Below are 16,847 nucleotides of genomic sequence, written 5' to 3' on the forward strand. Positions count from 1 at the left end.
CCCACTATGAGCAGCTTCCCAAATCACTGAGACAAAATTATTCACTCAATTATCACAACTACAATGAAAAAATGCATCCCCACTATAACTGCCACTTTATAATGAGCCTTCTGATCTTTTTTTAAATCAATAAGCAGGATGTGAAAATCATATAATTTAAAAAGGTATTGCTTTGTCACAACTCAAAGTCCTAGACTTTGCCTTTAACTCCTGAAAAATAATCTATTCTGGGGTTTTGGAAATAAAAATTAAGGAATATTAGAAAGTAGCCATATAATTAAAAACTAAAATGCACTTGACTATGCATATGAGGAAAATCTAATATATCTAAAATTAATTATATATGTATATTTCATCAGTGGTTTCAGAATTCTGTTTTAGAAATATTCTTTGTCAAGGAATAAATCTTAGTTGCTCTTTGAATTGCTTGTGACCTATTCTATTATTAGAATAGAGAGCTGGATAAAATCTAGGCACAGCACATAATAGAAAGCAAACACAAACTTAGCCTTAGCCTTTAGTGTTGATGTGTTTAGGAGTTGCTATTATTGGATGTCTTTATATTATTAATTCAAAAATTCAGTCTGAGAGTTCAGCTAAGACCTATTTTTCCCTGCAATATTTAAAAAGGAAATCTTCAGAACAAATCCTGAAATGTACTAATATTCAAATTGGAAGGCACGTAATCAGTTATAATTTTAATTTTTCAAAGTTATAAAATAAAAATTTTTTAAAAACAAAGATAATCTCATAACAGAGACTTAGTTTTCCACTCTTTAATCAAGGACGCTACTAGTTGCTATTGAATATAATATCTCACTAAGTCTATTGATATTCAAAGAGTAAGACTTTCTGTGAAGAATTTGTTGTTTTGTAGATAAAGTCAGCTTATCATTCTAACTGCCCATTAAGAGCTTGTCAAAAGTTTGCTAAGTGTCTAAATGAATACATTCCTACCATTTTGTCTCATATCTTCTAAAATCATGATATTTTTCAATTTAATATATCTAAATTGCTTAAGTATTATGTATATTTTATATCTTAAAATTCAACTTATAAATAAACATCAGGTCACCAGATAATCAGATCTTATATCCTTTTTTTCCGTTTTATAGGCAGCAGTTTTCAGGGACTAGAAAGATTCCCTTTTTTAGAAATTCCAAATGACATGAGGAAAATATGTTTCTTTGACTTGTAAATTAAAAATTTATTTTTAGCAACACAGCCTTCAGTTAAAAATTGAATCACCCACAAGAATCACTGAATCAAAAATACAATACTAAAGTCACACACAAGTGACTCCTGTATGTAATATATGCCAGAGAGTCATTTGTCTAATTATAGGGAGATGAATTAAATAATAAAAACATAATAAGTTTATAATATTAATAAAAATCTCCATCTCCTTATAAAAACATCCATTTGGATTTAAGGACCACCCTAATTCTGGTTGACCTCTTCTTTACATAATTACATCTAAAACCTTATTTACAAATAGGGACACATTCACAGGACTTGAATGGACATGATTATTTTTTCTTTTTGTGGATTGAAAGATTTCAAGTAAATTGGTCAATTTATTTGTCATATTCAAATCTACTCTTTCTGGCCTCCTCTTTTAACCTTGAGTTGCTCTTATATGTGAAGGTGACAATACTGCAGGTAATTGTTAGCCCTTATTTGAATATTTCTTTGCCACCATTTTCAAATCTAGTCATAATTTTATGTATATATATATATACACACATATATGTTTATACATATATATATGTCTATCATCTGTGTAAATGAGATAATTTATCTGCCATTTCTTTTCTAAGAATGTAACTCCATTGTAGGCAGTTACTAAATTGTACTCCAGTGTATTTTCAGATCCAGAATGCTTTCGGTTAATCCAAGATATAAGGATTGTGACAGATAAGTTTGGAAAACATACATGAACGCTGGCATCCCCTCTATAATCAAACTGCATCAAACTGAAATGTGATTTGAGTATTTTTTTTTTCAAATTATTTTAATTGTAGGCCATGGCACAGAAGGAAGATATGGAAGAAAGAATCACAACCCTTGAGAAGCGTTACCTCAGTGCTCAGAGAGAATCTACCTCCATACATGACATGAATGATAAACTAGAAAATGAGCTGGCAAATAAAGAGGCCATCCTACGGCAGGTTCAGTATCTCTGTCCTGGTTTTTGGTCCATGTGTGTCATCTCACCACTCTCAGAAAACATGAAATAAATAAGGTGTTTCTTGGTAATCATCATTTAATAAAATTTAGAAAGGGAATAAGTATATAAGTGGAATTTCTCAGTATGCAGTTTGCTTTTTAGGAAAATTAAAAGGAATATTTTAGTGATCATAAAATTAATGATTAGCCTCCCCGGTGACACAAGGGATTAAGAAGCAACCTATGAAGCTATCCACAGACACTGTAGCACGAGTTCTATCCCCGGCCAGGGAGCTACCCACATGGCATAGCCAACCTCTCCTGACTCGCTTGCTGCTCCCCTTGGCAGTGTATTTCAGTCAATCTGCCTGTTCTGTTCCCCACTCTGTCTCCAGTGAATCCTCTCACACCCCACACACCTCTGCCCTGTACCCCACTTCTTGTGTGCCTAAATAAATAAACCTTTAAAAAATATTTACTTTGGATCTGCACAGGAACCAGAAGCTGCATTAAACAGTTTTCATGCCTTGACTCTATTAAGCCTAATCACCACCTACAATGTAGGCACAGTTTTCATACTGAATACACTATGGTTCAAAGACATGAATACCTTTAGTTACCACCAGAGTCAATCATAGAAGCCTAAATGGGCAAACTGTGACCCATGTGCCAAAGCTATGACCCTAAAACGGTATTTGCAAATAAAATTTCATTGGAATACAGCCATTCCCATTCATTTAATCATGGCCAATGACTACTTTTGTGCTACAAAGGAGAGTTGCATATATAAAGCAGAGTGTATGTGATATACATGCATGATTTACAAAGCCTACAGTTTTACTCTCTTGCCCTTCGCAAAAAAATACTTGACAACTCCAGATTAAGAACCTGGATTCTTAACCAGTATGCAGTGTTTTAATAGTATGATTGTCAATATTTTGCTCTCACAATATATCTGAATTCCTGATACTGAGCCATATTCCATTTGTCCAAGTTTATATTCACCAGTAACTTCTTTTATCTTTTCTGCTAATGGTAAGAGCTTCTCTTTTATTTCATAGGCTGAATTATTAAGGAATATAGGTAAGTTCTATACAAAAACATGAGACTCTTATCACTGTGCATAGTAGTTGAGGAAATAGTACCTGGTTTTAAGTCTAAAGTAAAGGTTAAAGACCAGAGTTCCCAGGACTACTGTTTGCTATCCTAACTGTAACTCTTTTAAAAAAAAAAAGGTCTCTTTTCTCCTCTCTTTTTCAGATGGAAGAAAAGAACAGACAGTTGCAAGAGCGCCTTGAGTTGGCTGAGCAAAAGTTGCAGCAGACTATGAGGAAAGCTGAGACCCTACCTGAAGTAGAGGCTGAACTGGCTCAGAGAATTGCAGCCCTGACAAAGGTACTGCAATATGACAGTTGGCCAACCGAGATGTACTTAAGGAAATAACTAGTAATTTCCTTTTGGCACCATGAAAATGAAGTTTTATAAAATCTTTGTTATATTGGTCTATTATTTAGATAAATTTAAAAATTTATGTATATCTTATTTGTACTAGCATGAATAATTGGTATATGAATGTGATGATTCCCTTGCCTATTTTAAACATCACAAAAGCAAATAAAATTTCATGTTCTTATGTTTTTTTTTCATGGTAAGAGTTACACAAAAGAATAATCACTAAATAGAAGCACAAACTAATGACATTTAGTATGTATTTGTCAATGATAAAAATTAATAGGCTTAACATAAATGTTCTAGTATTAGAAGTATTAGTATATCTAGTATATCTAGTATTAGAAGTATATCTAGTATTAGAAGTAAAAGCCATACGCAGAAAAAAATGTCAGAATTTGGGAGTTAGGCTTATAGAATTCTTAAGTTTTAAGTCATTATATAGGCAGAAAATGCTTTTGATAGTTGCAAGGTCTTCTGAACCAATTAAAACCAATAATAATGAAGAATGCTAAAAAATTATCTGTCATGTTGTAGCTATTAGATTCTGCAGTTATCTTAATGTTTTAGAATTTTGAAACGATTATAATGTTAAAAATGACTTCTTACATTTCACAGTCAAATGGAAATGGCATTGCCTCAGAGTGTATATGCGTGTCACTAGAATAAAAGTCAAGATTTGTACTAAAAGCATATTTGACCTTCAATATCAATTCAAAAATATGCACACATTTTAAATGTTCACACAGTCATTGCTATGCGCTAAGTTTTCCAAGCACTGCAGTATGAGTAAGATAGTTATGTGAACTGAAATTTATAAATTCTCGCATTAGAGATTATCCAAAACAATTGATGCAGTAACACAAAAGTCAAAACAAATATTTGCTTTCCTGAAAAAATAAAAATTAAAGAGCAACAGTAGACTGATCCACTATTAGTTAAACTGGACTAATTAATCAGGTAGTGAAAAGGCAAACATTTGATAGAATAGGGTTAGAAAGTATTGGATAAGTTGGTTGCCTACAGAGTATTGGAATAGCTAGCTGAATAAAACTTAATCTGATTAGGATCCTGTTACAATCTACATTCTTCTACAGACACAGATCATGCCAATAAATCACTGTAGAAATTTCAGAAGTGCATGATTTCTTAGATGAGGATGTACAATGCATTTGAGAAATAGTCTTTAAATTATGAAAATGTGCAAACATTATAGTAGTATTTTTCTTATAAAGACATTTTAAATAACTTCAATGTGTATTAAGATATGCATATATAATATTTTAATTTGAGGAAGAGAAAAAAAAACCTCTTACAGTAATATTGCTGGATAAAAAATTTTAGGGTGAGTTAAGTGAATTAGTAAGTAATAAAAATAATTTTGTAAAATTTCAGTGCAAAATAAGCATACTAAGTAAAATACCAGAAAGTCTGAAACCTCTCCCAAAGGAGCAATTCAACAAATAATTTTCTCCAAGATAAACTTTGATGGATTGAAAATAAAACATAGTTTGAAAAAAACATGTGACTTGTAAAGCTTAAAATTAAATATTCCTAAGAATCCTTGATTTTGAATATAAAGAAAAACTTGAAATAGGTATCTCTTTACCGCCCCCTTTTTTATTCTCTTACTCTTATTTTTATACCTATATTCACATTTGTACCTAATATAATTTCTTTAGTTCACTCCTACGTAGTAATACAGTGCTAAAATTCCACTTCCTTCCACTTTTGATTTCCTTGTTTTTTAATTGCCCTTTAGCCTTTTTAATAGCTTTAAAAATGATATAATTTATTCTACTTCCCTTTTGATTGTCTTCTCTTCTGGCTCCTTCTCTCAATAACACCATTTCAGATAGAAAATTTTTGGACTATTACAATATTTAATTCCTTATACTCAACACTTCAGTGTGGAGATTTCACCTTCAACACACTTCCTCTGCTTGTAACATTTTTCTAACATTTGAAGATCATTCTTGAATTTGCTTTCCTGAATTTCTTGCCTACAGTGATCTCATACTTGTTCTTGTCTTCTGTTCTCAAGGCACTGAGAGACTGTCCCCAGAATCTGCTTTATTTTTTCAGTTTTAATTCATTTTTATTATCTCATTATTACTAGATCATCATAGCCTTTTTTTTAACTTCTTAATCTTTTGACTCCTCACTGTTAAAACTTTCTGCTTAACTGAAATCTAGACTCCCATCTCCTATATTTTGAATAGAAACCTTAACAATTGTTTAGGCATTTTATTTGGCACACACACACTTTTATTATTTGCTTTTTACTTTTTTTCTCTTTAGCTCTTTTCTCTTTAAGTTTGTTTTTTATCAACTTCCAAATATATCTATACTTGTCTCAAAGTCATCTCTGCCTGCAATTTCTTTTAAACTTTTAGACTTTAGAAACCTAGCTCATTTGAAATTTTTCTGTATCATTTTCAAGAGTAAAACCAAGATAAACCTTATATCCTATCAGACATACCAAAAAATAGTTGTTTTTTTGTGTGTAATCCTTGTAGTTATACCAGTTGTTTAAACTGCAGTCTTCACAAGGCTAAGATAAATATAAATCAATAGTGGTTGAAAAACGGATTCCAGTATTTGTTTAGAAATGAAGCCTGAATTTATTCTTTGGTTGAAAAAACTATCTTTGTGAGTTTGTGTGTGTGTGTGTGTGAGTGTGAGTATGTGCAGATATGTAGGTAATTCTTTTAGAAAGTCATACATATTGATTAGTAGCTAACATAAAACTAAACATTGAACTATGGCAATATATACATAATTAACAAATTAAAATTGGGGGCTTCCAAACTTATAATTTATGATTTCTACTTCCTTAATTAAAATACATTTTCCCTCAACAAGGACATAAATCATCTTGATTTTCATAAGGTATTTCATTTCTTTTTAGTACCAATAAAAAAAGTATCTGCAACAGCATTGCAGCTTAAACATGACAAAATTCTTGTTCAGTCTCTGAAATGAATTTGCACAATGGTTGGTGTGTTTTCTATACTTAAGATAGAGACAGGTAGAAACTTTAAGGACTGGAGTTTCCTTATTTTTTGAAGAGACATTTTTGACAATTGAAATATTCATGCCTTGACTATGTTAAGAAGTACTCATCTGATTATTTTTAATATTGCAAGCTGCCTGTTAAAATCAACTTTTGTGAGACTGCAGATGACTTTATGAGTTTAGATTATATAATTTCAACAACATTTTGACTCATGTACTGTATTCATAGCTGAATTGTAAGTTTTAAATTATATTTTAAAACTATTTTATAGCATTTGTGGACTGTAGAAGCTTTCTGAATACTTTCTGCTTGGAAATTTGAGGAGAGAAACTATTTATTTGTTGTTTCTTCATTATGTTCTCCATTTAGGAAGTAAGAACATCCAAAGTAAAATCTTAGAAAAATGTAATTGTTGCATTGTAATTTGCATAAGCACACCAGATTTGAAATATTTAATGTTTATTTCATAGATTAAATTGGAATGGTTTGCATAAAATATTACATATGTATATGAACCAGTACTTGAATAGGTTCCCATTTCTTTTCAGTTACTGCATGACCTATTTATATTTAGTCCTATATTTGCATAAAGTTCTATTGTCTTAGAATAAACTTATAAAATGTAATAGAATGTGCTTGCTGGAGTCCTGACATAGGGCTTGTTGATAATATAATATTTAACTTGTAATTATTATTAAAATGTTGGTGTAATTTTACATGTAATCTGTGTATAACATACTAATCAACTCAGCTATCAGCATTGTCACATGTGTTGAACACGCTGCGTCTGTAGTAACCTGACAGTCACCTCCAAGACATGTAACTAACCTTGGCGCTGAGCAAACAGCTCACAAAGGCAAGGTGCTGCCCATTCACTTTAGGGGACTATTTGTTTCCATAGCAACAAGTCAATGCAGAAACAGTTTTGGAATGATCTCTCTTGTCACTTCAGAGAGTTCACCAATAATTTTATTGCCCTCATGGTATTATTGACACCTTTGTAATTTGAGGACTTTTCATCATTTTCACTAAAAACTTCAAATAAAGACTGTATTTAAGAATAGGCACTAAGGTTCCACACCTTCAGCCATAATGTATATTCACAGACCAGCACTGTTGCTGAGGAAACTCAGTCCCGCTTGAACTGGAGAATACTCACAATAATTAACCCTGCGGCTTAGCTTGTCCTCTGATTTCTACGGAGTTAGGTTTATAATAAATTTTGTTCCAAATTTATTTCATCTGAGTCATTGTGTTAGCATACTCCTTAACATTGAGAACATTGTTTCCATTATTTTTAAGTAAGATAATAAAACAAACCAAAATATAAAACTTTTAATAACCTATCAGAGACATTCTAGTGTTTGGTTTCCCATAATTCCAATTATGACATGACTCTCTCAGATTTGCTTTAATTCATTCTGTACTAGTCTTTCATTGCCAGACATCACTAACCTTCCATATCTTAGGTTGTGGTAACTTTTTCTTTGAACCTCTCATCGTTTTTCATTTATAACCATCCACTGCATCATGTTTACCAGATATCAGTATAGTTCTTTCCATGTAAAATTCTATTAAAGTATTATATTTGCTATCACATTTTTCTTTTAAGCATTCTGTGCTATGTTCTGTTCAGTGTCAGTGTCTTTAGTTCTGATTTTTCAATTTTGTCCCTCTCCTTTTCCTTGACTTGTTAGTCTGATCCAACCTCTTCTACCTCATCTGATGATTATCAATATGTTATGGAAGCTAAACTACAAGAAATGATCTCCATACGTAGGAAGGTAGTCCTACTGGACTTTACTTTCTATTGCTAAATAGAATCCATCTAAGTTTTTCTTTTCATTTCTAAAAATTATGTTACTTTTATTTATTGATAATCGACCATCTGTGCAGTTCAGTGCTTCAGGAGCTTAAGATTGGACAATGGCAGGTTTGTGTTCAAACCATGCAGTCTGCATGTTACATTTGGCTGATTTCATTGCTCATAAAAGACTCCAATGTTTTGCTGATGCTTGGATGTAACAGGCCTTTGTAGCTGACACATTTCAAGCAATGCTGTTCAGCTGCCTGTTTAAATAGAGTTTATTTTTGGAAAACTACATTTGCGGTTGGTAGTAGCTTGCTTTACATTTTATTTCAATTTATTTAGAGGGAAAGTCTTAACCACATCTTACATTTCAGGAGCATTCTTCATATATTTCTAACAGGCTGAAGAGAGACATGGAAACATTGAAGAACGCATGAGACATCTAGAAGGACAACTTGAAGAAAAAAATCAAGAACTTCAAAGAGTATGTATATTAAGAACTGCCGCTTCCAATAATCAGTTTACAAATTTATGCTATATATAAAAAATGAATGTCTTCATTTTGGGTTATATTTAAAATCATGTGAGCATGTCCTGTATGTGTTATGGAAAAAAAAAATATTTCTACCAATTTAATCAAAACAGACAAAAATAAAACCAATTTTAGAAGCAAGCCCAACTATATATTTTTTAAGATTTTATGTCAAATATATATATTTTTTTCTTGAATGCAAGGCTAGGCAAAGAGAGAAAATGAATGAGGAACACAACAAAAGATTGTCTGATACAGTGGACAGACTCCTGACTGAATCCAATGAACGTTTACAGCTACACCTAAAGGAAAGAATGGCCGCTCTGGAAGAGAAGGTAAAATGACAGAGGGTAGACTCACCTGCACATTAAGCTATGTTCTCATGTCATGTTTATTGTATCCCTGCTGCTTCCATTGTATTGGTTAAATGATCCATTCACTTTCCTTAATTAAAAGAAAAAAAAAGCCTGATGAACGCTTAGAAGTGAATGACTAGTTCTGTAAAAATGTGGAAGATCAATTTTTAAGAAAATAGGAAACATTGTATGGCATAAAGGTTTAGCTTATTAGCTTGATCATATGTGACAAATACATGAAAATGTGCTGCATTTTTATGATGAAAATATTTCATTTATCCTTTATGTGATAGGCAATGAAGAGTGATAATGCAAATAATAAATATTTTTCAGTGTATGGGGAAGCTTGCTTGGAACTACTCAAAAGTTTCAGATAATTGATAATGTGCTATTAGCCTGATAATCAAAATGTGAGTGGGTTTGTATCACCAATAGAGTGATTGTCAACCCCCAACCCCCAAAGAGTTAGGAAGACAATATTTTCAGCTCTATTGTTTCAAAGTAAAGTGCTTCTATATGGTCTGCAATCTCACTTGTAATTACATGTGTCTCACAGAAGACTGACAGCTCTAAGTCAAAAAGAGTTATGTGAGCTGGTTGCAAATTCCAGAGTAAAAACAAAAGGTAGTACCTAATATCCAGATAGACAAATCATTTTGGAAATTTAGATTGAAGCCTTTCACCTGACATTTTCCCGTGTTCCATACAATAAGCCAAAATTGGGAAAAATTTTCAATGAAGTATAATTTGGTTAATTTTTTTCATTTGGAAATCATATAGCATGCTGTTTTCCCATTCAGTTACAAACACACAATCACAATAATTGCTACACTCTTGGTTTAATTTCACTCTACAGAGAGTGCATTATTTTATATAAATCTTGCTTTGTAGTGCTGTAAAAAAAGTATAAAGTGTTAATAACAAATACTTTTATGGAAATATTTTTAAGCTAGCTACATTACAACTTATTTCTACCTCATAACATATAATATTATTTTTATATATATCATCAAACTCATTTTTATTTCTCTACAAATTTAACTTTTTTTGCAATAGAAGTCCATAAATCGAACTTTAAAAAAATAAGATTGGAATAATTTCTTCTTTATTCACATGATAAAAATGAGTTCATTTGAATTCTTTATAACACTGCTGGCTAATGTTTAACATGTTACTCACTTTTTCTCATTTGAAAGTAACCAATTTATTTCATATTTTTAAAAAAAGCAAACAAATCACTTGTAAGGGAATGTTTATTACACTTGTTCATCCAATTGCTACAAAGTAGCATTTTCCACTTAAATTACTTTTTTTCCAAAATGTTACAGTGTCAAATTAAAAAATTAAAACTTGGCTTTCATGGAAACCAAGAAATAGGTGTACCACAGAAAGACTCACAAAACCTTGAGTTATTAAAAAAGTCAGTATACATATTATTTCTTTGTAATTCATTAATTATTTTTCTTTTTTCCTGTAGAATGTTTTAATTCAAGAATCAGAAACTTTCAGAAAGAACCTGGAAGAATCTTTACATGATAAGGTATTATGAAAATGTACATTTTGTCCATTTTTCTATTCTTATTACATATGTTTTATAATACATTTGATAAAAAATGTTTTAGGCTATAATATTTTAAGAACAATTTAAAATGTAATACTATACATACAGAAAAGTGTAACAGAGGGAGAGCTTATTGAATTTTTATAAGCCAAACACACTAAAAGTGAGCATTCTGAAAGCCACCTTCTTATTAGCAGAAAATCACAACTCACATTCTAAAGGAGGTTCACTATCTTGGCTTCTAAAAAATAGAAAAATTGGCTTGACTTGGCTTTATATGTATGGAATAAAAATGTATGCACTAAGAGGAAGGATGGAGGGAGGAGAGAAGGAAAATCTGGCAACAAATGGAAAATGTTAGAAAAGATGAGAGAATAAAGCTAAGAGAGGACAATTGTTCATTTAACCCTACTGAATGTGATATTATGCTATATGATATATGATATTATATATGATATTATTATATGATATATGATATTATATAATATATGATATTGTTATGCTAATTTAAAAGTAACTCAGGATGTACACAGTCTCCTGGAAGATAGAGCTGTTAAAGTGATATGATATAGCCAATGGAAGATAGCATCTAATTCTTTCTGAAGCATTTCATAAAATCTGCATATGGAAGGTAAAATTTCATCAGGTCCTTGAGGGCATGAACTATCTCAACAAAGAGAGAAGGATAGGGCTGAATTTGTCTCCTGTAGTACAGAGAAAACACGAAGATGGTTGATGTGCGGAATCACTAAAGGTTTGCAGTGTCTTGACCAGTTGCTGTGTTTAAAAAAATTAGGTTGTGACCAGATTGTGCATTTTGGACTATATCCTGTTATACAATGTTATGTTATCCAAAACTCTGTGTGCTCCTGGCAAGATTCCTGGAACCCACTCCCCCACCACCCACCCATGCCTTCTAGCTTCAACAATCTGCCTAAGCAGCCAGCAGTACTAACCACTCCATGCTCTTCATTCTTGTTCATATCAGTCGGTAGATCTTCTCTACTCTCATGGATTTATATATTATATAAATTGTGTACTAACAAATTTATATCATCTACGAGGTGATCTTATCTGGTAAAACTCAAGCATTCAAGAGCCACCTCAGTATCTCTATATGGGCACATGATATCTCAAATTGAAGTCAATCCCCCAAACACTCCTACCACCTAACCTGGCCAATGCCAGCAGCTGTCATCTCAGTAAATCAATTCTTTCTCTTACTCAGGTTAAAAATCTTGAAATTATTCTTGACCTCTTCCTTTATCTCACATCCCATATCCAGTGCATTAGCAATTTCTTTCAAATCTAGCTTCAAAATATAACCAAAACCCAGTCATTCTCTACCTAACACCATTGTTGTCCAAGTCACAAGTTTCTTGCCTATGATTTTGAAAGAACACTAATAGTTTTATTTCTACCAGCTGCCCAATCCTATTCAACAGTGTATTTCATAGTTATCAAATGATTCTGTTAGTTTCTGCTCTAAATTCTCCAGTTATTGCCTATCTCAGTCAGAATAAAACTCAATGATATTAAAATGATTTAACAGAGCCTTTCAGAACTACTCTTCCCAAGCCCTGCAACCACTCTTTTCTAAATGTCTCTCTCCTTATCTTTTCCTTTACCATCTCCAATCTAGTCCCTCTGATGTCCTTGTTCACGACTTCACCAAATGTAATCCCACTAAGGGGCATGTATACTAACTGATCGTTCATTCTGCTGTAGTTTTGCCTAAGACACTCCCACTTTTTTCTAATTTTAATACACATTTCTGTACCAGTTTAAGGTGTACAGCATAATGGCATAATTTACATATGTTGTGGAATGATTCCCACAATAAGTGTAGCTAAAAATCTATTGTCTAAAGAGAAACAATAAAAGACATACCCTCTTTACAATTCTCTCCCTTTCTTTAGGTATTTACTAAAATACCAATTTACTGGCAAGTCCTTCCACGACTCTCTTATTTTCTCCTTCTTCCCAACATCCTATAGGTGCCATTTTATTGTCTTTTCTACTAGATTATAAATTATATGAGGGTAGAAAACATGTTAATTCACATTGTAAGCTTAGGATCTAGTACGCAAGAGGTGCTCAATGCATAATTGTGGAAATAAACAAAAGAACTCACAAAGACAGTAAGAATTTGTTGAATATTTTTAAACAAATTTTTCCTGATAATACTTGTTTTTAAAAATGATACATTTAGCATGAGAATGTGTGGTAAAGAAACTGAAGGAGAACCACCTCTGTGGAGGCTGGTCAGATAATTCAGGAGAAAGATAAAAGGGAGTAGAGTGGGATGGTAGTAGTAAGAGTAACAAATGACAAGATAGTGTGGTGAGAAAAGAAGTATGTCAGGTAAAATGTTGCAATGGTCACTGAAAGGGGATTTAAATAAGCAGCAATAAAAAATCCAGATGGCCTTATTTAGACATTAATAGCAGTAAAAGCCAGAAGCTTTAAAAGAAAAGTGGATGCATCCATGACATTTAATTAAAGACTACAATAACAGTCCCATCTTCATAAATTTAGATATTGAAACTGAGAATACCAATCTGAGAAAATGATCAGATGCATAAATAATTGAACAACCAGCCAATAATTTGAACTCTTATTATGTGGTTAACTTCCCTATAAAGATGATTTTTTTTCTAATACTTTTTAGTCCAGTAATCTTTATCTTTCACATGTGTCCTTTAATGTTCACAGAATAATAGAAATCCTTCACATAAATAAGACCTTTCTTTATTTTTAAAAGCTAAAGAGTTATACTCTGTATTGGCCTCCCCGGTGGCGCAGCGGTTGAGCGCTGGGTTGTGAAGCTGCCCGCAGCCTCTGCAGCACCGGTTCGATTCCCGGCCACCGGGCAAGGGTCCCACCTGGTGCACAGACCTCTCCTGGTGCCCGCTGCCCCCCTCAGCAATGTACCTCGGTCCTTCTGCCTGCTCTGCTCCCCGCTCTGGCTTTGGTGAATTCTGTCACCCTCCTGCCCTTCTGACTGTACCCAGTGCTTGTATAAATAAATAAATAAATAAATAAAACTTAAAAAAAAAAAGAGTTATACTCTGTATTGTGAAGCAATGTATATACACATTGCTAGTCATAACTTTAGTAGCCCCATATGTTTTCAAAAATTCAGGATTAGTAAATGCTAGGGAATGTAGTTAAATTTTTATTGACTTCGGCTATTCACATTTTCTTTACAAAGGTAAAAATCAGCATACTTTATTTTCAAGTCTAACAATTTTAATAAAAATTTATCCATCAGTTTTTCTTTTTAAAAAAATTTACTAAGTTTGGTTTATTATGATTAAGTGTTGATAATATTGGCATATGCATATCCTGTGAGTAACACTTTTTTGTTTTTAGGAAAGATTAGCAGAAGAAATTGAAAAGCTGAGATCTGAAATTGACCAAATGAAAATGAGAACTGGCTCCTTAATTGAACCCACAATATCAAGGTAACATTAAATTAAAAGTTTATCTGAAGTTCATTGACAAAATCAATATGAATTTCCTTATAGTTTCTTTTTTTAAAATTTATTTTTGCATGGAAAACTGGGTTGCAGGCCAGAGATGCAGGGGATGAAAGGATTTACCAGAGACAGAGTGGGGAGCAGAACAGGCACATTTACTGAAATACACTGCTGAGGGGAGCAGCAGGCAAGACAGAAGAGGTCTGCTGTGCCATATGTGGGTTAACTTCCTGGCCAGGGATCAGACTCACGCCATAGAAGTAACAGAGCTGAAACTTAGTCCCTAGGCAACCAGGGAGGCCCTGAATTTCCTTATAGCATTGTATCTTCTCAGATGAAATAAGTATCTCTCATTGTTCAATATTCATTGCCCTATTTGACTGTTATTAATATACAGTTTCAACATAAACAAATCATTCTCTAATTTAGAAATCCTTTCAGCAGATATGCAATAAAAATTTAAATTATTACATTTCATATTCTGCACTTAATCATAAAGACAGGAATATATTAAAAGTATCTTAAAATAAAAAATGAAAACGTATATAAGGTTACTTTTCATTACATCAAGAGGTATCAGTCTTTTGAACAATATGTGCAAATGTTTTCAATGCTTCATGTTAGGGAAGATATATCATTGATTATGAAAACATAGCATCTACCAATTCTGTTAAAATAATGGCATATAAATATGGAATGAAAAGTAAATTAAGTTAAAAATATATTTATTTTTACATTTGAAAAGAATAGGTTTATTAGGAACAGGAAAGGAAAAGACATGTGCAGACACAAGTGGGCAGAATGTTAAAAATTTTAAATGAATTTATCTTTATTCATCTTCTTCAATTCAATACCTCATCTTAAAAGCAGCCACAGACAAAAGCTACTTAGATGTTTAATGTGTAATCCATTCATTATCTAAACAGATTTCTATCAAGTGTTTCTTCTATGTTAACAATACCTCCTTGAGCATAAAATGTGATTAAATGTTGATCTTCATCTTCATGAAACTGCTGATTAGATTAAGACTGAGACTTGTGCCATTTATGGATTTGGCCTGGTTGGTTAGATTTTAGTATGTGACTAAATCCACAATAAAACTAGTTTGCTGCTTTGGATCTCAAGTTCACTGATGAAAAAACAATAGCTGTCATCTGTTTCGGGGATGGTTGATCATATTTGGCTAAACAAGAACATGCGATATTTAGGTTGATGTCTACTTCTGTGGTGAAAACCCAAAATGCACCTACCCTTTTATAATCCTGCCAGATTTTGGGAAATGCTTATTTTTGTTCACAGAGAGAACTGCAGGAGAGCGCACAGTAGATCCACAGGAGACCCAAGTTCAAGAGAATAGCCAGCTTTAAACATATTGCCCACTAATGATGGATCATTTTATAGGACAGCATATTGTCAATGTTATTAACATCATTATTGTAGCAATAAATTGAATTTTCTGTAAATCTGTATGTAAATGATGTGCCTAGAGAAACTTTTACTGTGCTTTGATTACAGTGTATTTTATTACCATGTTTATTGAAAACCAGCATAATGATATTTTCTAGTTGGAATTTGCCAACTGTCTTATCTCTAAACATATTTCAGAATCAAATGTACTTATCAAAAGCCTTTATATTTGTTCTGATGGTATATACTGTTTTATTAAAGAAATAAGATTATTAACTTTGGATTTTGTTGATTGCCTAAATTGAAAACTGAAGCACTGAGAAATAGATACTCAAAAGTTTACACATTTATCTGTGTAAACTACTCCAAAAGTTTACACATTTATCTGTTAAATTAATAAGGAATATTTAAAATAAACACAGTAATAAATAGTAATAAATTAGTAATCAATATAGTAATAAATATAGAATTGCCAGAATTTAAGCAAATGGATCTTCATTTTCAATTTCAACATGTTTTATTGCATTTAAAAATGATAAATGAGGGCCTCCCCGGTGGCGCAGCGGTTGAGCGCTGGGTTGCGAAGCTGCCCACAGCCTCTGCAGCGCTGGCTCGATCCCCAGCTGCTCCCCGGCCACTGGAGGAGGGTCCCACATGGCGCGCAGACCTCTCCTGCCGCCTGCTGCTCCCCTCAGCAGTATACTTCGGTCCTTCTGCCTGTTCTGCTCCCCGCTCTGGCTCTGGTGAATTCTCTCACCCTCCCACACTTCTGACTGTACCCAGTGCTTATATAAATAAATAAATAAATCTTAAAAAAAAAAAGACTCTCAGATAATTTAAAAAAAAATGATAAATGATAAACTGACCTTTTAATTTCTAAAAAAAATAAAATCCACTTGATCTTCATGAGTAGACTCAGGCTGGAATTTCTGACAAAAGCCTCTAAAGAGACTTCACAAAATAATGATTGCATTAATCATCTTCCTTGAGGTTTATTTTCTTTCTTTTTTTTATTAAAGATTTATTTATTTATGCATGCAAGAACTGGGGTACAGGCCAGAG

At 32.5% G+C, this 16,847-nt stretch overlaps 1 protein-coding gene across 5 annotated transcripts in view; it reads left to right on the top strand.

Annotated features, from left to right (window-relative positions):
• The window catches only part of PPFIA2 (PTPRF interacting protein alpha 2), a 359,412-nt gene that overhangs the window by 271,511 nt on the left and 71,054 nt on the right, over window positions 1-16,847 (top strand). For all 5 annotated transcript variants that reach the window (XM_054696184.1, XM_054696186.1, XM_054696183.1 and 2 more), the window contains exons 9-14: window positions 2,025-2,171; window positions 3,430-3,564; window positions 8,848-8,931; window positions 9,183-9,314; window positions 10,813-10,875; window positions 14,272-14,363. In XM_054696184.1, coding sequence (XP_054552159.1) covers window positions 2,025-2,171; window positions 3,430-3,564; window positions 8,848-8,931; window positions 9,183-9,314; window positions 10,813-10,875; window positions 14,272-14,363 — 653 coding nt within the window. The remainder of the gene's footprint in view (window positions 1-2,024; window positions 2,172-3,429; window positions 3,565-8,847; window positions 8,932-9,182; window positions 9,315-10,812; window positions 10,876-14,271; window positions 14,364-16,847) is intronic.

This window comes from Talpa occidentalis, unplaced genomic scaffold (genome assembly GCF_014898055.3).
Source record: "Talpa occidentalis isolate TD23 unplaced genomic scaffold, MPIMG_talOcc4v2.1 talOcc4.16, whole genome shotgun sequence".
NCBI lineage: Eukaryota > Metazoa > Chordata > Mammalia > Eulipotyphla > Talpidae > Talpa > Talpa occidentalis.